Source organism: Rhopalosiphum maidis, chromosome 1, assembly GCF_003676215.2.
Source record: "Rhopalosiphum maidis isolate BTI-1 chromosome 1, ASM367621v3, whole genome shotgun sequence".
In the NCBI taxonomy this organism is placed as follows: Eukaryota; Metazoa; Arthropoda; class Insecta; order Hemiptera; family Aphididae; genus Rhopalosiphum; species Rhopalosiphum maidis.
Window position 1 is genome coordinate 15384018 of NC_040877.1, and position 22043 is coordinate 15406060.

A 22043-nucleotide genomic window follows, 5' to 3' on the forward strand; every position below is an offset into this window, starting at 1 on the left:
ATAATATAGGTACCTATCAAAAGTTATCATTATTTTTTTTTCAATTTGAAAATGTGACATTTTAGTGTCCTAAAGATTTCTTCTCTAAGAACAATGCGACAGAGTAATGATTATGGTAATTTTAGACATGTATAACATGATTTAGGAAGAACATACAAACTATGTATTTTTAGGTATAAGTATAATGAGTACATACTGATGATATAATATTATAATAGTTTATAATACAAACAATTAAATTTTAAATGGATATATTTTAAGTTTTGTTCACCATAGTAATAAAGACAAATTAACTAGTATTTCAAGCAATATTTAACATAAATATAAACATACATTTATTCACAAAACTGTTGCTTTGATCAATTCTAAATGGTATTGAATTAGATACCTATTGCATTAAGTTTATAAAAAAACAACAATAATGTATTCATTTATACATATAATTTATGATTTAAACTTATTACTGATTAGCATTGACTATGTCAACAAATTCTGGTTTTAAAGATGCACCCCCAACCAAAAACCCATCAATATCGCATTCTTTAGCTAATTCTCGACAATTAGATGCTGTCACAGATCCACCATAAATGATGCGTGTAGTTTTGGCAACGGTTTCATTTACTTCATCAGTTAACCATTTTCTCAAAATTCTATGGACATCTTGAGCCTGAAGGAAAATAATATAATTTAAGTATACAATAAAATCATTTTAGAATTGTTCAATAACTTACTTGTTGAGGACTTGCAGTTTTACCAGTACCAATTGCCCAGACTGGTTCATAAGCAATAACTACATTTTGCCAATTGCTTATTTTCTCCTTAATAGCTTGAATTTGCTTAGCTACAACAGCTTCAGTTTGTCCAGCTTCACGTTCTTCAAGAGTTTCACCAATACACGCAACAACAGACAATCCAGACTCAAGAGCATGATTTATTTTTTCAGCCACGAGCTGTTAGAACATTGAAAATAATTTAGTATTAGTATAAGTATTGTATTAATATCAAGGCTTAATCTGAGAGAGAACCTTCCTCATACTTTTGTAAATTTTCAAATCATAAATATTTATTCTAAATTTAATTTTCTATTATAATTTAGGCACAAGAGAATATTAATATAAATATATAAAGAAAGATTAACTGGTATATGTAATTTTATTAAATAGGGTCAAGAGACCCTGGAAAAGTTAAAAGACTGTTTGATTTAAAATAATTAGGAAAAACCTACTAATATAAAATTTATTATTATTATTATGATAATTAACTTTAAATTTGTCTTTTTTTATTTTTTTTTTTTATATTGTTTGAGTTAACAGTTATCAATGTTAATTATTATTTATTAGACTTTGGTCTAAAGCTATTTTTGTTTTAATTTTTAATGATTATAAAATACATAATGTCTGTCCTAAAATAATATTGTAAAAATCATAAGAAAATAAACCAAACATACTTTAGAGTTAGGACTTATGATCATAATAAAGAATCTTATTTTTGTATAAACTGTATTTAATAATCATAAGTAAATAAAACAAACATATTAAAGTTTAGACAATTGTCTAATAATCACATTAACAACTATTAAACAATTAAAAAAATAAAAACAAAATTTGAGAGCATTATAATTGTATAAATATAAATAATACACAAATATACTCTATTCATGTAAAGAAATAACCCAAGTGACAATAATTGTTTATAAAGTAAAGCCACGCCCCTGCACACAAGTTGACAATCAATAATGAACAAAAAACATTAATAAATACATTTTTATAGTAATATATTGTACCTATTGGATTGTGTATAATATATCTTTACAAATTATAAAAGAATTAAGTGCATAACCTACAAAATATGTATGCACATCTTTGTCAATTTTATTTATTAAAAAAAAGTTATTGGTAGATCCATAGAGATAAAAATATACACTTTGTAATATGTATATGAATATAAATCATGAACGAATAAATAAAGCATAAAAAGAATTAACAAGTGATGTGGAAGGAGACCATTAGACATGTTGCACTTTTTACTCTAAATAAGGCATTGATTAGTAACTTATGACATGAAAATAATATGGGAAAGATTCAAGTTTTCTTAAAATAAATATATTTTTTGTGTTTAAGAATAGTATCTACCGAAATTCGGTTTTTACTTATCAGTATAATTCAACATCAATACTCACAGTATCAGACTCATTGAATATCTGCCGACGTTCAGAGTGACCCAAAATCACCCAATCGATACCAATATCTTTTAACATACTAGGGCTTATTTCTCCAGTAAATGCGCCCTTTTCAGTTTTATAACAATTCTGTGCAGCAACATATATGTTACATGGTGCTTTTTCTTTAACAGAATTCAAGTATATGGCTGGTACTCCAATCAAAACCTCTGCAAAAAGAATTTATCGAAGTGTATGGAATCTCAATCTATTGATGTCATGAACTTACCGACATTAGGGTCCAAAGGTCCCTTTACTAAATTGCTGAGTAGTTCATCGGCAACTTTCTTTGAACCATTCATCTTCCAGTTACCTCCAACAAAGAATTTTCGGGACATGATGGCTGTTGAGTAAAACGATCTAGAAGAGAAAAATAGAAAATGACAGTCAATGAGCAATGGATGCTGCAACTCACTGCACGGTAAATGGAAATGAAGTGATTTGCTTAACGACGCCGACCGTCAAATCTATTTTGTGGTCGAATGAAAATTGATGTTGATAGCGGACGTAACTACGTAAGTATTCACATGGGACGTGATAAAAACGTAGGACATACTTATGACCTCTAGTGGGAAGTTAAGGTCAATTATTATTTAACAAGTCAAACTGATAACTTTATGATAAGTTATCATTATTTTGCGTCTTGTTGCTACTTGCAATAGTTGATAACAATATATAACAACAATACAACATAAAAAATAGAATATATATTTAATATAAATAATTTTAAATTTTAAAATTAAAATATAAAGTTTCTATGATTTTGGTAATATATATATTTTTCTACATTGAATGATAATTCAATACATTATTGTCTATTGAAACTAGTATTCTAGTGTCTTAGTATATCAAGTACTATAAATTGTAGTATTTAGTGTTTTTAATTATTTTTGAGTAAGTATATATAGTCGTATAATAATAATAATAATAGGTAATAATAATTATTATTATTATTTGTTGTTAAGAGGAAAATTTACAATAAATAATGAAGGCCTTAGGGCGCAGAGTACATATTTATAGAGTAAATACATATAATATAAAGTCAGAAATTTAGATAATAATCTCAATTAAATATATATTAAATTGAAACACAATTGAACATAAATGTTCAATAAGTATAATAAGTAATTTCTTAGTTCATTAGTTCTTAGTTCTAAGTGTACAAAATACACATACATAGACACACTTTAATAAAATTGCCATCTGGTACTGATTTTTTAATGGTTAACAGGCCTGGCTCATGGGGTAGGCGATATAGGCCCACGACTAGAGCATTTTTCAGAGGCACCATTTAACATTTTTGTAGTATAGAATTGATGTAATATTTACATGTAAGGGGCGATAAAACTCAAGTTTGCCTAAGTGTGTTTAAACATTTGAGCCAGACCTAGTGGTTAAGAGTTGCTTTTTCTCACAAAAGACTACTTAAGAGTAATATTTCAGTAAATTTAATGTTTTACAAGGCATTCTATATATTTTTATTTTACTCTAAAGCAGAATATTTCCTATGCTGTCACTCAAAAATGTATAATCTATATTTTGTTTTCTATTTTATTTAAATTACTTAGGTATGTAAAAAAACTTTTTCAAGAAAATATCTTATTATGTTTAAAAAAAAAGTAATTAATTTATAAAAATACCATGTTACTCTAAAACTTACCTTTTAAAACAACTTGGTATATATGCTGACATTTTGTGGTTTTACATTGAAAATATTAGAAAAAATTGATTTCATCTGTACAGTATTATAGCTGCCGAGTAGTAAAAAAAAAACCATGGATAATCCATTAACATGGTAAAATGTATAAAAATAGCCATAGAACTCATACTCAGAGTATAAGGACTATGAAAATAACAAACACAAATAACAGTGCTGTAAACAGGAAAGCAAAAGAGCTAAGTTGACCCACAAACCATTTTAATAAAGGAATAAAATGTGTATGCATCAATTGACTGCCAACTATGTCAGTTGGAGATACAAATTTGACATTATTCAATAAATATTTGATAAAAAAAATATATATTAATCTATTAACACGTAATAGTTTTTTTTCAGTAGACAAATCGAACATCCATTTTTTATTTTTAATGGTTTAATCTTCAAATAACTCATGGCAAATAATCCTGTAGACGAAACAACTCACAAAGAAGAAAAAAAGTTTGTGTTCAAGGACTCAACTTTTGACGTAAGTAAATTTACTAAAAATATTAATAATTTTGATTAATACGAATTATTGAGCATCATTAAATTAAATGTAATGAATACAATAAGTAAAATGTATATTTTATAACTGTATAAGCTTAAATTTATATAAAAATATTTATAAAATATTGTCAACAACCTTACTAGATAGTTCAGTCTCAATATTTATTATACTATTTGATACTATTATACTATTAGATTCTTTATCATTTATATTAGTTAATACTAAATTTATAAAAGGTATACTTAATGGTTTTAATTGTATCAATAGTATTGCACGTGTTGTAGTTACACAATAGTATAGCAATATTGCACATATACAAGTATTTAATTCATATTTATTTAGAGCTTATTGACCCTTTACCCATATTCTTCAATATAATTTAATTTTTTTCTTTCTAAAAGTAGTTTAGTAAACTATATTATTAAACTACAATAACAATATGTCAATATATATTAAATATGTACTATTATAAACAGTAGAATAGTTTTATAAAAAATAAATAGTAAGTAACTACCGTTTTTACTAATGATTTATTTGTATAGCGAATGAAAAAAAAAAATAGTTTGGTAGAAATCATGGAATCTCAGTCTAATTTTCCCATAAATCCTTAACTATTTAGATAACTCATCAGATTATGTTGACTTACCATCAGCATACCTCCTAGTTTTAGAATTTCTAACGTTTGATTATAGCTACAACTACTGTACAGTTTAATAATTCAATTATATTATATTTTCTATTAATGTTTGTACTAAATTTTTTATTTAAAAAAAATAATTCAATTACAATCTAACGCTCATAACCGCCCTACTGAATTTTTTTTGCCATTTTTCATTCCTAAAGATTTACCTTTGAAAGTGGCACATCTTTTTATAAAGACAAATAGTATGTGGTTTATTTATTAATATTCAATTATGTTAGAAACAAAGTTTTTTAAACTATTTATGAGTATTTAATAATTAATGTTGCAGAGCACCAAAACAATCAATGGAAAAAAAAAATTGTGGCGTTCTTTAAAACAAATAACAGCTCAAGAAAGAAATTTACCCTGGCCTGATAACTCGATTAATTGTAAATAAACCTTATTACTACTTTAAGCAATTATGCCTCATATTTAATTTGTATAATTTCTGTTCACAGATAGCAGTATTTCTGCTCCACCATCATTCAAACCAGCCAAAAAATATTCAGATATTAGTGGATTAATTGTAATAATTAAAAATGTTTATTTATAAATACTCAACTAATCCCTCTTTTTTCTTTTTTAAAAAGGCCAAGTATAAAGATCCCCAAACATCTTTATACTATGCTGGACATGAAGAATTCAGTACTGTAAGAAATCTGCCTAGTGATATTATTACAGGATATTTGACGTTAAGAGGATCATATAATCCTATTGGATAATGTTAAACTTGATTATTAAGACTGATACATAAAATGAATAAATATGTTGGTAACAGTAAAATGTATATTACTATCTTGAATTATTATTAAACAACAATGAACTTTATAAATCAATGTTTATTAATGATTTTACCATCTCTTAATCCTCCTATTCCTGCATAATTACATCACTACTTATATTAGTATAAAAACACACAAAATGTATTATCTTCAAACTTGTGGATCAATTTTGGGTTCATCAAATTTAATTGTTGGGAATTTGGTAGGATCTTCATTTGGTCCAATGTTGTATTGTCTGCCAATCTTCTCTAGATCAGCCTTGTAACCTTTATCAATTGAGGGGTCAAATGTTTTGGAATCAAATTTTCCTTTGTACTCGCGAATTTTATCCAAGAACAATTGTTGGATGGGATCTGAAACGTTGGCCATCAATACCGATGAAGCCGATATGTTGCGGCGAACAAATCGACTGGCCGATCCAGTGGCATTCAATTTTTGTAATAAATTAAATGACAACATGTTAAATCTAAAATATTGGTTATATATTAATACATGCATTTTAAACATACACAAATAACAGAATACTTACTCTGTGAAGTTAAAACTCGTGGTGCAGTTATACAGAAAAGTTTCAAGTTTAAAACTTTGTGAAAAATTTATCGACACATAAAACGATAAAACCTCAAATCATATGTCCAATTACCCCTGTCCTAGTCAGGAATCGTATCTCCAAAACGAATGTCAATTTTTTTTTTTTTTAATGATTAAAGACAGTGTATCCAAAATAAAATTCTTCAGAGTAATTATGTGTATTGATATACATTATTTATTCGGACAACGTATTAAAAATTGATACATAAACAAGATTTTTTCAATACCATTTCTATTTATATTCAATTTTAAATAAAGTTATAAATTCTGAAAAAATATTTTACATTTTTTTCTAAACGTGAAAAATTGTTGTTCTACAATTACGTTGCAGTAAATTCGTGTTTTCTGATAAGCGTGTGGCCATGACAACAATAACAAAGAATGACTGGGTGGTTTTCTTTATTTAAATAGTTAGAAAATAGAATATAAATATTAGATAATAGTAAACACTACAATTTTAAGTTAATTTACATTTTTTTAGAAAATTTTTTTATAAATTTAACATAATGAAGATTACTGTAACAACACACGACGACCACTTGTTTGTACTCGACGTAAGCGAGGACTTAGAACTAATCAATTTCAAGGCACTTTGTGAAGTAGAAACCGGAATTCCATCACAGGAAACTGGGCTTACACACAATGGTCAGCTTTTGGTTGACGATTTTAGTACGATGAAAAACTTGGGTGTTCACGATGGGGATGTTATCATAATTCAAAGAGTTGCAAGTAGCGCTACTGCAATGGATCATTCATTTAGTAGTCCAAGCAATAGTAGGATATATAAAATAAATTTTATTGGACCTTGTATCAGTAATTGGTTTTGTTTTTTAGACATGTTACCACAATTTGACTTTAGCCGTATTCAAGTGCCTGGTTCATCTAATAGCAACACAGACACTAGCAGACAGCATCAAATGCAAGATGCAGAGTATGTTAGGAACTTATTTCTCTCCAGTCCAGAACAATTAGCACTCTTAAAGCAAAATAATCCCAGACTTGCGGATACATTGTCCTCTAACAAAATAGGTTAGTAGCTAGTCACACTTATTTAATATTAAGTACAAAGTCTTATTTATTCACTATTAAAGTAGATAAGTACTAATATTGATGATATGATAGTAAATCAACAATACACAAGACTAGATTGAATTATTATTAAATTAAAAAGCTTAATATCTTATGCTGTCTAACGTATAAATTTAATAAACCTTATGGGCTGTAGAGTATATTCAATATTATTAAAATGTAATAAATGAAATGATTCACTAAGCATACTCGCACCTTTTTTTCTTCAATATTACAGTTATTCAAAATCCGTTTTTAGGTTTTTTATCGGTATACTTTTACACCACATTTCCAAATTATTGAGATTTTTTTGTACTACTTAAGCCTTAAGTCAATTATGCCTTAGGGCATTAAAAAATGCCCTTTAAAAATACAAATTTCTATTTTTCAAATAAGATTTCCCCTTTTCTACTAAATTATTACAGATTTTTCTAAATTAACATAAAAATTCAAATGAGTTTTTGAATTAACTTTGTAAAATTAGGATAATATGTTTATGATATCAACACATTAGTATATTACATTTATAATTTGTAAAAATGGTCCCTTCTTCCCTAGTATAATAAACATAAGTTTCAATATTACATCTATTTTATATTTTTGTAAAATAATTTTTAAAGACTTAAATACTTGGTATACATTTTAATCACTAAAAACTGCTTGCTCAAATGTTTTATAATTAACTTCAACATTATCTACTTAGTAATTTACAATATTAAGGGAAATTTTTCATTTGAGAAACAGAAGTTTAGATTGCCTTAGGACCTTAAGTAATACAAAAAAATTATAAGAATTAGAAAATATTATCTTTGAATATATTTAAACAGACTAAAAATCAAAATTTGAATATATTCATTATTAAAGTAAAAATTAGAATTGAGTATACTTATTTGAATCACTATGAGTATTATTACTATTCACTAATAATATAAATTTCTTTAAAAAAGGATCTTTTAATTAAATTAAAAATCTAGACCATTCATTGTCTAAACATTTCACAATAATTAAAGGGATTTAGCTAAGAACTAATTTCTAAACTCCAATAGTATTTTAAAAATAAAATAGACTATTTCTTTATGTATAGCTGAATAATTAAGATTGATAAAAGTATAGAAATTAAATTGTTAATTTTTTATGTAGAAGAATTTGCAAATGTTATGGCTGAACAAATGGAAGAACGAAAAAAGCGCGAGGACCAAAGAATCAGAATGATGAAAGCTCATCCATTTGATTCTGAAGCACAAAAATTAATAGCAGAAGAAATACGTCAAAAAAACATTGAAGCTAACATGGAAGCAGCTATGGAATATAATCCAGAAATGTTTGGAACAGTTGTCATGCTTTATATAAACTGTAAAGTAGATGGATATCCAGTGAAAGCTTTTATTGATTCAGGAGCTCAGACTACAATAATGTCATCTGCTTGTGCTGAACGATGCAACATCATGCGTTTAGTTGACAGTAGATGGGCTGGGTTAGCTAAAGGTGTTGGTGTACAAAAAATTATTGGCAGGATACATATGGTTCAAGTTGCAATTGAAAATGATTTTTTAACAACCAGTTTTTCTGTTCTTGAAGATCAGCCAATGGACATGCTTCTTGGATTAGATATGCTAAAAAGACATCAAGTAAAGACTCTTTTACAATTAATAAACATTTCCTTTTATGAACATTTTTTAATCATAATTCTTATCAAAAGAATATCAATTCATTACATTCTCCCTGTTCTTCGTTTTAGTTCCTTTTTATAAAAATACACATAAGACATAACAAATCTGTATTCATGAGAACACTTTTTATAGTTGTAGCTTCAATATTACTAATTACTAATTAGTGTCAATAGACCTGTTATCAAACTTAAAGGTTACATTAATAATATTATCTTATCTTAGGCACTTAGTAGATTTTTAATTTATATTTCAATCTTAAATTGAATAATAGTTGTGATACTTTACAATTTTAAAATATTTATAACTTGTTTTAAAATATAATTATCAGTAGAAGCCTACAATATGCCCCAAATAATATTATTATCATTAAATTAAATACTAGTATTAGTACCTAACTAATATTATAGTTAACACAAAATTAATCCTTTTGTATTAAAATTTGCTATGTTATACATTTGTAAAATAGAAACAACATAATATGTTGATTCAGCATTTTGTATACTGATTATGTCTTTTTATTTGCTTTTATTTTTTCCTATATTTAAAAAAGAAAATTGTACATGGTAAAATACTAAATCAATGTCATTGACAAAAATGCTAAATGTCTAAAGATTATAAGATTTATATGTTTATTTATTTATTTAAATTAATAGTGTTGCATAGACCTGGAACATAACGTTTTAAAAATTGGAACAACAGGGACTGAAACACCATTTTTACCTGAAAATGAGTTGCCAGACTGTGGTCGTTTAACTACATCCAGTGATCATGATGGAACTAAAAATGAAGATAAAGAACTAAGAAAAGCTATAGATGAAAGCAAAAAAACACAACAAAGTAGTGGTAAATTTTCACAAATATTTTTAAATAAACATAATCTCTCTTAATTTCTTTAAGATAAAGTATTTTTATATTATTATTAAAATTAATTAGACAAGAGAAGACGTGATGCCTACTTTGTCCAAATTACACATTTCCCATTACTTCCAGGTATCTTTTTTTTCCGATCTATATTTGTTAGTAGTTTCTTTATTTTTTATGTATTAAATATTTAATTTTGTTATTGTAAAAAGCTATTTAATACAATCAAATTTTTAGTTATTTATTTTATTTTGTTTTAATAATTTTTATAGGTACCAGTAAATCTAGTCAATCTTTTAAAGAAACTGATATTACAGAACTGATCAACTTAGGATTTTCTAGGGAGCAGGTAAATAAAAATAAAAATTGAACATAATAATATCCAGAATGATGTCTAAAGTTAAATACTTTTTATTATAAGCTCTATCAAAAATAATCACTACATGGCACAAGATACTTAAGGATCACTTTTTGTGTTTCTGACTTAAGTTATAGTAGTCTTCTGTATTGAGTGTTTTAACTAACATTCTTAAGAAAAAATAACTGTAAATAAATGATAAAATAGAATAATTGTATAGATCTGTAGACTATTCAATAAATTCAATTAGTCATGATTGTCCAAACAAACCTATATAGTTCACACATTATTATAAATTGGTACATTTGTTTGAAAGGTATCTTTTCAAATCTATCATTTTAAAGAATATTGTAATTCAATTAAACTATAATGTTACTTAACCTAATGATAATAATGTTATGAAACACATAGTTATACTGAAAATAATTAAATTTATATAATTATAATGCATTATTTTCTTTTTTTTTAGGTTATTCAAGAACTAAAAAGATTTAATGGAAATAAAAACGAAGCTATGGCTTCCTTATTTGCAAAAATATTAAAATTTTGACAGTTGTCAGAAGTTTTTAACAATATTAATATAAAATATTCTTCCTCTTCGAGACTGTTTCTATTTTTCAGTCAATATTAGTTTTAATTTTTCAAATTTGTATTTCATTATTTTTATAATTTTTTGGCTGAATTTATGTATCTATTGTTTTTAATTAATTAATTTAACAATAACTTTTTTAAATGAAACTTATAAATACCTTAAGTAAATGTATATTTTTAATTACATTTTGTTTCTATATATAAAGTGATGTTAACCATTTAAAATATTAATAAAATCATTTAAATAAAAGGTATTTATGAGTTTCTAAAAAAATTCCTCTCTAGTAATTTTTCTCCTTGGTAAAATGTTAACTTCTTTTCATTTAGAGACTGTATTTTCAATATAATGACTTATTGTCTATTTTTTACACAATTATATAGCATTAAAGGTGTTAAGTTTTCATTCGGTTTATGTAGTCTTATATTAAAAGTAAATAATAATAAATAAATAAGGTTTGGGATTATTAACCACAAAGCTAAAATAATATATTTCAATATTTGTAGTTTTTGCATTACCTAAAATATTGTGTTCAAAACAAATGCATGATTGTATAAAATAAAAATAATTTAAAAATCAATCTTTGTTATAATTATTTTGCATACCTATTTAGTACTCCTTTAGTTCTCAATCCTTTTATTATAGTAGTGATGTTAAACAATTCAATCATCAAATAATTTAAAAATTAATTTTAACAATAAAATTGGTTAATGATAATAAATAAAATTATTAATGATTACATTTATGTATATATAATGTATATTTACATTATATCTTGTAAATCAGAGAAAAATGTTAAAAGACTTTTTTAATAATAATCAAAAAATTATACAATAGTCAACAGCTATGCATTTTTTTTAAACTATTGATAGATGTACATTATCTAAAGCTGCAGTCACTTTCTCTTTGTCATCTAATTGTGTACTTTAGCATGTTCAATTAAATGATACCTAGTATAGTAATATCAGAAACATATTTTAAAGTGCACTGGTAGAACCATAAAAAGTCAAATTTTAATGTATAATCTAATTAAATATAAACTTATAATAATAAAAACTTTATACTTTTAGTTGAGCTCTACTTTTCATAAAAATACTTAAATTATGAGACAAACGTACTCTATTTGTATTTTAATAAAAAAAAAAATAGGTATATTATATTATTGTATAGAGATGAAGCTTATAATTAGTTTAAGTTAATAGAAATTTAATTTTATAGCTTTTATATTATACTCATAAACAAAGTAAGTAATATGTACAATTAATGGTATGACTCATCGATAAACAATAAATCAATGTAAAAATTCTATAATAAAGAACAATAGATTATACTAAGGTATCTAACAAAGTCTTTCAAATTATCAAAAATTAACATCTAGATACTAAATTTAAACTAAAAAAAAATTATTATCAATAAATTCTAGATTATAAATCCAAAATTATTATTGAAATTATTTTTTAATTACTATATTAGTTATTAATTCTCAAAGTTGATAAATAAGTGATTCTTTGATACTAATAAAACAATTAAACAATGAAGTTTTTAAATGTTATCAAATGAAACTAAATTACAATACAATCATAATATGTTTTTTTCATAGGAAGATATTTCATAAATAATATCAATCAATTTGAAATTTGAATAATATATTATAATAAACACTTAAATGTGATAGATTATAGTAAAAAAATAATGTTGGTGTATCACTAATTTGGGATAGTTATTCAGTGTTTGAGATAGTAAATACTTAGTACCTACCATACAACGCAATGGGTATGTACCTACTGTAAAAGTGTGTAAAACATAAAAACCTATAAACCTTATAGAGTTTCAACCACTCAATTGTTTAGAAATGATTGAAAACAAAAAAGTTCATTACTACTTTTTAATCATATTAGTATGTGTACATTATTTAAATGTTTTCGTTGTAATGGACATTTTTATTGTACACCGCGCTGACGTGGAATAAGAATAACAGCATGTAGTGCATGTGCATAACGCATTTTGAGAATTAAATGACCTTTTCCTAGTTTCCCTCAGTTGGGTCATTATCTGCAGATGTGGCTAATATTATCATAGTCAGTGTTTTAAATAAAACAATAATTTTCAAATGGCGTTTAACACTCGAAGGTGTATATAGATTATAGACACAAAGGGCATAGGGCCTATAACGTAGATAAGTACCTATTTATGTTGTAAAAATTTTTTTTATTTATAATCATCATAAGAGGACGTTATACCCGCATGTGTTGTCTCTGTCTTACTAATGTAGATCATAGCAAATTTTCGTTCAGCAGAACACATTTTATGATGTTACCTTTAATATTAGAGTAAATTTACCTATTATCAAATTTAAAGGTAAGAATATTATCTAGAAAATGTCATATGCTTTTATTGATATACACATTTTAAAGTGAGTTATGAATGTTTTAAAGTTGTAATATTTTACATAGCTATAACTCACTGTAAAATAATAATATCAATAAAAGCATATGGCATTTTCTATTCTTATTCATATTCTTACCTTTAAATTTGATAATAGGTAAATTTACTCTTAATATTAAAGCTAACATCACAAAATGTGTTCTGCAGAACGAAAATTTACTATAATCTACATTAGTAAGACAGAGACAACACATGCGGGTATAACGTCCTCTTAAACACATTTTTACCTAATTAGTTAGTCGTAACATTGATTATAAATATTCATAATCAATGGTAGTAACTAATAAGTATAGTAAGTTACTAATCACTTAATATCTATTATTACCTACAATTTATTAAATAATATTTAAATACCACAATAGGTTTTACTTTTAGGACTTCCTTATCTCCTTGATCATGGACAAATGCTTGGCAGCAAGTTCAAATTTCTGTATTTCACCTCTCTATAGAACATTAAAACGACATACAACAATTATTATTGTCTTATAATATCAGCATCGTTGAAATTTAAAAATGGTTCCCGCCACAAAATTATCAGCACAGTCACCGCGGTATAACCTACAATAAAACGCTCATGTCGGCGGTTTGATGATAGCAAAACAAAGATTGTAATATAAATTTGTAAGTGATTTATTTTCATATTATTTCATCTTTATGGAAGTCGAGTTTTTAAGCGTTTACTATTTTTGTACGTATTAATATATAGTAAAGTGTACACCTACTAAATAAATTTATTATGAAGTCATGAGCGATAGGTTATAATTCACAGTCATTCCGTTTACGTAATCAAAGTTTCCTATTTTTACAGATACTTGTCTAGGTTTACCATTATTATTTTTTAGTAATTTTAGTCATGGAATCAGTCACCAAAAACGTAAGTAATAATTTTTAATTCATTGTTTCATTTGAGTTTTGTAAATTTACTCCTGCTTTTTAATTATGTCTAATAAATTATTTTATACAGTTTTCTAATGCACACTTGGGTACCAAGAACTCAAATGATACTACTGCAGACAATCGAAGCAATACTTCAAGTGAAGACGACAAAGAATTGCCAGCGTCTGAAAAATCGTTATTGCAAAAAATTGTGCGTACGGGTCTTATAACTTCCAAACATGATATTGAGGTGCAAAGACGAGACCCAAAATCACCATTATATTCAATCAAATCATTTGAGTTACTTAAACTGTAAGATTTTAAAAATTTAATTATAACAACATTATTTATGATTAAACTAAAAAAAATTATTTTGTATAATATTGATGAGTTATTTTTGTTTTCATATTTGTTATAGTCATCCAAACTTGCTCAAAGGAGTTTATGAAATGGGCTATAATGCACCGTCAAAGATTCAAGAAACTGCATTGCCTTTACTCTTGGCCAATCCGTAAGTCCATTATATCTAAAAACATTACATACAATAATAAACAAATAGTAAAACTATCTTAAGACATCAGTATTATCTTTGTATTAGTATTTAAATTGAATTATAATTCAACTTGTGTTTAAGTAAATCTAATTTTCAACTGATAAATATTAAAATATAATTATTATTAACAGTGACTAAAATATTAAGCTTATTGCATGTTATAGACCTCAAAATTTAATTGCACAATCACAGTCTGGTACTGGAAAAACAGCAGCATTTGTGTTAGCTATGTTGAGTAGAGTTGATCCAGAATTTCAGTATCCACAGGTAATATAGACTAGAATATTTTTTAAGACAATACATTAAATTCTTTATTAATATTTTTATAGGTAGTTTGTTTGTCTCCCACATATGAATTAGCTATTCAAACAGGAGAAGTTGCAGCAAAAATGTCTACCTACTGTCCAAACATTAGGCTAAGGTATGCTGTTCGTGGTGAAGATGGTTTGTATTTTTGTATATTGTTTCTTAATTTTTAAGACAATACTACATATATTATCCATTTTTAGTTGAAAAAGGTTCCAAAATAGAGGAACAAATAATTGTGGGTACACCTGGAAAAGTTCTAGATTGGGCAACGAAGTACAAATTTTTTGACCCGAAAAATATCAAAGTATTTGTGTTGGACGAAGCAGATATTATGGTTGATACTCAAGGTCATCAAGATCAAAGTTTCCGGATTAGAAAGTAAACCTTTTTTTTATATTTCTCCAATATTTTTATTTAAATTTAACATTTTAATTTCGTATTAAGGTTATTACCAGAAACATGTCAAATGATGTTTTTTTCGGCCACATACACAGAAGATGTTATGAGATTTGCTAATGCTATTGCACCTATGTCTGTCATCATAAGATTAAAACGTGAAGAAGAAACATTAGATAATATCAGACAATATTATGTTAACTGCAACAATAAAGAAGACAAATACAATGCATTAGTTAATATTTATGGAGGAGTGACAATTGGACAAGCTATGATATTTTGTCAGGTAATTAAATCAAAGTATTAATATTATATATAATATATGTTAATTGTCTATTGGTTACTTTATTATATCTTAAGGATGTATTAATTGATCGTCAAAGGAAGTTGAATATCTTAAATCATAAAAAATTTAAACATGATAACCTATTTTTATTTTACTTTCTAACATTTAAGTTAAATTTTTAATCAAAAACATGTTTTTTTTGCCTAGTTTTTCACTTTTTGAAATTTATTATTCTATTCTAAAATAAAAAGTAGCCACATGAATTACGTTCTTTTGTCTTGGTATTTTTTATACTGGTGATGTTTAACACACAATTGCTTATTGTATATGTATGTTAAGTTAATGATGCTTATTTTTTAATGCCACTAACGTGTTTATACATTGATAACCCATTAAATCGACTAAAAATTATTTTTTTATACTTATAGACCTAACCTTTAGTTTCTAAAACTTACAATTAAGTCTAATTTACTTATTTTAAGAAATTATGTTGAAAATTGATAGAACAGAATAGAATAATTATGACATCTGTGTTAATTTATCTTTTAAGTTTTGACATGAATATCTATCTAAATTTGTCCAATGCTTTTTATTTTGTCAGTTAATATAATATACCATATTATGGTGACATAATTGTTACTTTAATGAACCCATAAATAATGTATAATACTTTCCAAAATTTGTTTTGAAATATCTTGTATTTCAAAAAACATGTTTATGATTCAATGTCTTTCCCAAAAATGAATATATATTTATTTATTTATATTAACTTAAATTTTTAGGAATTCTATTAAGTCCGAGATTAAGTCACTAGCATATTTTTAAAAATTTAAATTTTACTACCAAACATACTGGCATGACCTATAGTAAGGAGACATGAAAACTAGCATGTTACTACCACCATATTGTAACCCACTTCCTGTCAGCAAACAAGGGTTCTTAATCAGTAGGAAACTAGCGCAAAAAGAATTTACAATCGAGAACATATTAATGACTTTAGTGTACACTTGTTACACAAAATTGAAATTAACTTAAAAATATATTTATTTTCCTTTTAATATATAAGTTAAATTCATGTCATATTTATTTATTTATTTTAATGATATTTTTATAAAATGATATGGACTTATAATTATGTAACAAAATAAATTTGGATACACATAGACTTATAATATAAAATTAACTTATAACAATTACTTTTTGCAAACACAATATTATTTTATATAATTCAATCATTGAAAATAATCTATAATGCATTTATTCCAAACCTTGGGTATTAAAAATAACTTTCTTGAATTTCTGACCATAGCCAACATTTGGTTTGCTCTTAGTTTTTTCACTATGAATATTTGAAATAGTCTACTAAGTATTTTAATTCAAATGAAAATTGAATTTTCAATTTATTTTTGTTTGTTGTACTTTTGTAAAACACCTAGTTAGCAAATTGTTTATTTATAATTTATTATTCAATATTACCTATCTAATGTTTTATCATAATAGATAAAACCATATTAATAGTTATATCATATTATTTTATTAATTTAAAATCATAATAATAATAACTCCAAGGAACTTAATTTTATAGTATGAACCATAATTAACTAGGTCTATGAAATGAACAATCAAAGCTCAGCTAATTGATGTGTTTTATTCCTTGACGATCTTTAATTATTATGTCATAATATTATATTAATATTACAAGCTAAGACATCATAAGAGTAATAAAACTCGTTATTTTATCAAAACTTGGGGATAATTGAAAACAAAATAATATCACTGAACTTGTTTGTAATGAAACATAAATCATTATAAGTCCACTTCTTTACAGTTAATGTTTATGATCAAATAAAATAAGTCCTTCATCTGAAACATTTAACTGCATTCATATAATATCTAAGCAGTTAATAAATTGGAGAATACAAACCAAATGTATGTTAAGTTCGGATATATGATAAGTGTGCACTAAGCCATTAATATGGAAATGGAACGATTTTATCACTAAGATTGCAGCAATCACATACTAGTTTTTGTGTCCCCGACTATAATAATAATTCAATATTGATAAAAATGAAATATTTTTTATTTATAAAATTATAAAGATTTGTATATTTTTATAAACTAATATGTTCTATGTTGTTAATATAAATTAAATCATATCAAATTAAATAAAAAGGTATATAAGCATATAATTTTAATTTCAGTAGCATTGTATGTACATAGTTATACCACTTAACCATCACAAAATTTCAATATTAATAGACTGATTAATACCTTGTAATATTTTACCAAGAGCCATTTGTTTGTTATCAATAATAATTGTTTTAAGCGATTTACATTTTGTTAACTCTTCGCATGAAATTTCTTGAATTGTGTTGTCTCTCAGATCTAAAGTTTCTAGATTATTTAGAGCAGGAAAATTATTCAAGTTTACCAGTTTACAATTCTTCAATGATAATTTTTTACACATAATTAAGTATTTTAAATGATTTAAATTACTGTTGGATAAATTATTATCACTCAAATCAATATTTATGTTAAATAGAAACATATGCATATGATAAAATGCTGTTAATCCATATCCTTTTAAATTTACATCATCCATATTATTGTTATTATTGTTAGCAATCCAATGTTCAATTTTGTAACGGCTTTCGAGATCATGATAATAATTTTTTCTTTTAGTGTCAAGTACGTTCAATAATTTGATGTTCTTAAGACAATTTTCAAAATAATCTTTTGGTTTTAAAGTGTAAAGAAGTAACACATAAGTGAGTATAGCCCATTTACTTTCTGGTTCCAATTCCAATAGTTGACGTAAACTGTCTAGTTGACCATTTAAAACAAGTTGAAGTTGTTCACTAATATCAAGATTAAATATATCTTTTTGAACGTTATCTATTAATACATTATCTATTTCTTGGTTTAATTCATCAATAATCTGAATATTGGTACTGTTGATATTGTCTAGTTTTTTATACCAAATTTTTGAATCATATTGTTCCCAAATTGTTTCTCCTAGTCCAATAATTTTATAATTACTTGGTAAATTTCTATTTAGTATGAGATAAACTGTATTTTTTATTTGAGAAACTTTGTATATAATCTTTGATGGTTCTAATTTTCCTATAAGCCATCGCTGGTATATCCAAGCACTTTGATCTGAAGGATCAGTAAATGCTGCACTTTCTACCAATGATAATTCTGAAATCTTTGTACATTCTTCATCTTTTCCTGCTGCACCGAAAAGTTTTGATCGATAATGCCATGCAGAATAATTTGAAAAATTTGACTCGATCATTTCCATAGTAAATTTCAATTCATTTTCAATTGGTTCTTGACACTTGGAGGCAACAATTTGTCGATAATCCCAGCAATGAAAATTTCTTTCATCCAATTTTAAATACTTTGTACATAGTTTCAATTCCTTATTCCAATCTGGATTAGGATCTACATTATCCATTAACCAATTTCGGTGATACCATGCTGAGTAAGATTTTGGATTTACTTGTAAACATTTTTCAGTTAAATAAAGTTCATCATTAATTATTTCTTCAGAAGGTTTCATATGTAATAATATTTCTTTTCTATAATTCCATATGGTAACAATATCAGGATTAGATCGTAATAGTCCTTCAGATGATTTCAATGCTAAAATATCATATTCTTTACGAGATCGACGTTCAAATACATCATTTATTGCACTTCGATACAGTTGAAGTTTTTTTTCCTTTTCTCGATCTGCAGCAGCTTTTTGTGCTTCAGTTGTACGCACTTTTAGTCTGTTATGCATATTTTGTGAAATTAACCTAAAAATTAAAACATTAAAATCTTAAGTACACTTGTTCTCATATTATAATATCTACTAACAATTAATTATATTTGATACTTTATAAATAATTAATAAATATTAAAATATTTGATGTAATAATTATTCAATTATACACTTTAAGTTACATTGTAAATTGGTAACATAATTTAATAATTGACAATATGTAACATTAATGAACTATCTATATGGCGGCTATATATGTAATAGTGTCATACTCATACTAAATATATTCTACAAATCTCACCTTAAAAAAATATTCGGCAATAAATGTATAGTTATTTTAATAAAAACAAGTTCTTCACTATATAACTAGTTACTATAAGTATAATAATGTACTTGCCTTAAAAATTGTAATTCAGATTGTGATAAGAAAACGATAAATCTCAGTGTTGCCAAATATTGCACCCTAAAAAAATATATTATTGTATGCAACATTTTTTATAACAGTTTTGTTTTAATTTTGACTTATGAGTAAGGATATAATATTTGTAAGTAGATAAAATTGTGGAAGTAATGACAAAACTTATAGTAATAAAAGTTAATAAAATTGTTGATTATAGGTATTATATTTTGTGTTATTGGTAACTAGTAATTTAGCTTAATGTTCTTTAAATAATATATGCTGTATCATCTAAATATGCCTACCTTTAATCTATTATTTCCCTAAACAAATTTTTTCTTAACCTTATGGTTAAACCAGACAAATATAGTTCCATTTTATATATTTTTAAATATGTTAAATAATAATTCTTTTAGGAGCTCCTACATAATAAATAACTTTTAATGCTTAGTAAGGATGACATTGATGGCTTTGATACATTGTAGTTTTCAGACTATGTTTTATAATTTTCATTTTTAAATCCAGTCCTGTATATATTAATACATATTACAACTAAGTAAATTGTATCATTAAATAAGATTTTGTTTTTTATTTTAGACAAAGAAAATGGCTTTATGGCTAGTTAATCAAATGGTAGAACAAGGACATGCTGTTGCTTTATTATCTGGTGAACTTACTGTCCAACAAAGAATTAATGTTTTGGATCGTTTCCGAGAAGGAAAAGAAAAAGTTCTGGTTACCACAAATGTATTGTCTAGAGGTAATAAACATTATTATTTTATTTTCTATTTATTTTAACTTTTATTTATTATCTTAGGTATTGATATTGAACAAGTCACGATAGTTATTAATTTTGATTTGCCTGTGACAGTCACCCGTGAACCTGATTATGATACATATTTACATAGAATAGGACGTACCGGTCGTTTTGGTAAAAAAGGTATTGCTATTAACCTTGTAAGTGGTAATTCTGATCATACTGTATTGAAACAAATTGAAGAACATTTTTGTAAACCCATTGAGTGTCTGAATACTGACAATGCAGATGACATGGAAAAACTGGGAGCTGAAGATTAAATTATACTAATTGTCTGTACATTTTTTTTTTAATATCTTGAAATTGTAAAACAAATGATGTATCATTAAAACCTGTACTAAGTAATATTAATTTGATAAATATTTGTTTTTACTTAAATTAAAATTTGGATTCAAAACCTTTTTTGAACGAGAATTGCTTTTATATTGAATACATTAGTATTTTTATTTTTAAGTTATATAATCATATAGCATTATTTTAATTAAATTAATAAAAAAAAGGTTCTTTTAATTTTATAATTTTAAAACCAAATGTGTACAAATCCAAAAAAATAAATATTTACTCATTTATATTATTTGTAGTTCATTTTTATACCATTGTTAACTCAAATTAGCAACTTAGCATTATAAACGAAAAAGATTTTTTTATGCGAATATCGTGTGTAATGTTAGATGACTAAAGTTTGGTGACTATTGTTCAGACAGATAGTAATAAAAAACATTGTGTACTCGGTTACGTTTCAATGTATACAAGGCACCAAACGTTTAAATGCAATACAACCACAAGTCAGTGCAATGACAATGATTATATACTTTATAAAAGCCTAGTAATAAGCGTCCAGAGTCCCAGCTGACTATTTTTCATGCGGCTGCTGTACCTACGAGTTAACTTGTATGATCTTGTAGTTTTAAATTTTTTTGACCGTGATCCGAAAGGTGGCGAAGCACTTAATATTAATAAAGATAGGAAAATTCTACACAAGATGAAAACAAATCTGGTATGCACATAGGTCTGGGCAGAGGTGGGGTTTTTATAATTCAAAGTTGCAGATCCTTTGCGCCGACGTGTTTCGTCCTGCGTTTTCTTTAACTGAAGATGGTGGTTTTTAAGCTGGACAATGAGATCATGTTTTTCGGAAGTTCTAGCAAAAGTTCTTTTCGTACGTG

General features: G+C 25.5%; 5 protein-coding genes across 8 annotated transcripts; 2 read left to right on the forward strand and 3 right to left on the reverse strand.

Moving 5' to 3' along the window:
• Nucleotides 1–234: 234 nt before the first annotated feature.
• Nucleotides 235–2770, reverse strand: LOC113560450 (triosephosphate isomerase). Its single transcript, XM_026966326.1, has 5 exons — nucleotides 2634–2770; nucleotides 2448–2578; nucleotides 2180–2388; nucleotides 732–950; nucleotides 235–667 (listed from the first exon to the last, which is right to left on the reverse strand). The coding sequence occupies exons 2-5, from the start codon at nucleotides 2554–2556 to the stop codon at nucleotides 461–463; spliced, it is 744 nt and encodes a 247-aa protein (XP_026822127.1). The 5' UTR covers nucleotides 2557–2578; nucleotides 2634–2770; the 3' UTR covers nucleotides 235–460.
• A 180-nt stretch (nucleotides 2771–2950) lies between these two features.
• Nucleotides 2951–5866, forward strand: LOC113560451 (INO80 complex subunit C). 3 transcript variants are annotated; one of them, XM_026966329.1, is made up of 5 exons: nucleotides 2951–3112; nucleotides 4278–4404; nucleotides 5397–5496; nucleotides 5566–5633; nucleotides 5698–5866. In XM_026966329.1, the coding sequence occupies exons 2-5, from the start codon at nucleotides 4330–4332 to the stop codon at nucleotides 5827–5829; spliced, it is 375 nt and encodes a 124-aa protein (XP_026822130.1). In that variant the 5' UTR covers nucleotides 2951–3112; nucleotides 4278–4329; the 3' UTR covers nucleotides 5830–5866. The 3 variants fall into 3 exon arrangements, with proteins under 3 accessions (XP_026822130.1, XP_026822129.1, XP_026822128.1); XM_026966328.1 differs by having other exon boundaries at nucleotides 2952–3112; nucleotides 4275–4404; XM_026966327.1 differs by having other exon boundaries at nucleotides 2953–3112; nucleotides 4264–4404.
• A 60-nt stretch (nucleotides 5867–5926) lies between these two features.
• Nucleotides 5927–6570, reverse strand: LOC113560452 (ATP synthase-coupling factor 6, mitochondrial-like). The gene is made up of 2 exons (XM_026966330.1): nucleotides 6419–6570; nucleotides 5927–6355 (listed from the first exon to the last, which is right to left on the reverse strand). Exon 2 carries the CDS (start codon nucleotides 6346–6348, stop codon nucleotides 6040–6042), a length of 309 nt encoding a protein of 102 aa, XP_026822131.1. The 5' UTR covers nucleotides 6349–6355; nucleotides 6419–6570; the 3' UTR covers nucleotides 5927–6039.
• A 123-nt stretch (nucleotides 6571–6693) lies between these two features.
• Nucleotides 6694–21291, forward strand: LOC113560449 (ATP-dependent RNA helicase DDX19A-like). Of its 2 annotated transcripts, XM_026966325.1 has the most exons (13): nucleotides 6694–6869; nucleotides 6962–7254; nucleotides 7315–7509; nucleotides 8689–9176; nucleotides 9872–10055; nucleotides 14512–14659; nucleotides 14766–14858; nucleotides 15065–15167; nucleotides 15230–15344; nucleotides 15410–15587; nucleotides 15654–15891; nucleotides 20658–20820; nucleotides 20878–21291. In XM_026966325.1, the coding sequence occupies exons 1-13, from the start codon at nucleotides 6862–6864 to the stop codon at nucleotides 21135–21137; spliced, it is 2466 nt and encodes an 821-aa protein (XP_026822126.1). In that variant the 5' UTR covers nucleotides 6694–6861; the 3' UTR covers nucleotides 21138–21291. The 2 variants fall into 2 exon arrangements, with proteins under 2 accessions (XP_026822126.1, XP_026822124.1); XM_026966323.1 differs by lacking the exons at nucleotides 6694–6869; nucleotides 6962–7254; nucleotides 7315–7509; nucleotides 8689–9176; nucleotides 9872–10055 and adding an exon at nucleotides 14100–14345 and having other exon boundaries at nucleotides 14436–14659.
• On the reverse strand, nucleotides 18058–20149 carry LOC113560448 (geranylgeranyl transferase type-2 subunit alpha). Its single transcript, XM_026966322.1, has 2 exons — nucleotides 19965–20149; nucleotides 18058–19697 (listed from the first exon to the last, which is right to left on the reverse strand). The coding sequence occupies exon 2, from the start codon at nucleotides 19679–19681 to the stop codon at nucleotides 18128–18130; it is 1554 nt and encodes a 517-aa protein (XP_026822123.1). The 5' UTR covers nucleotides 19682–19697; nucleotides 19965–20149; the 3' UTR covers nucleotides 18058–18127.
• Nucleotides 21292–22043: the final 752 nt, after the last annotated feature.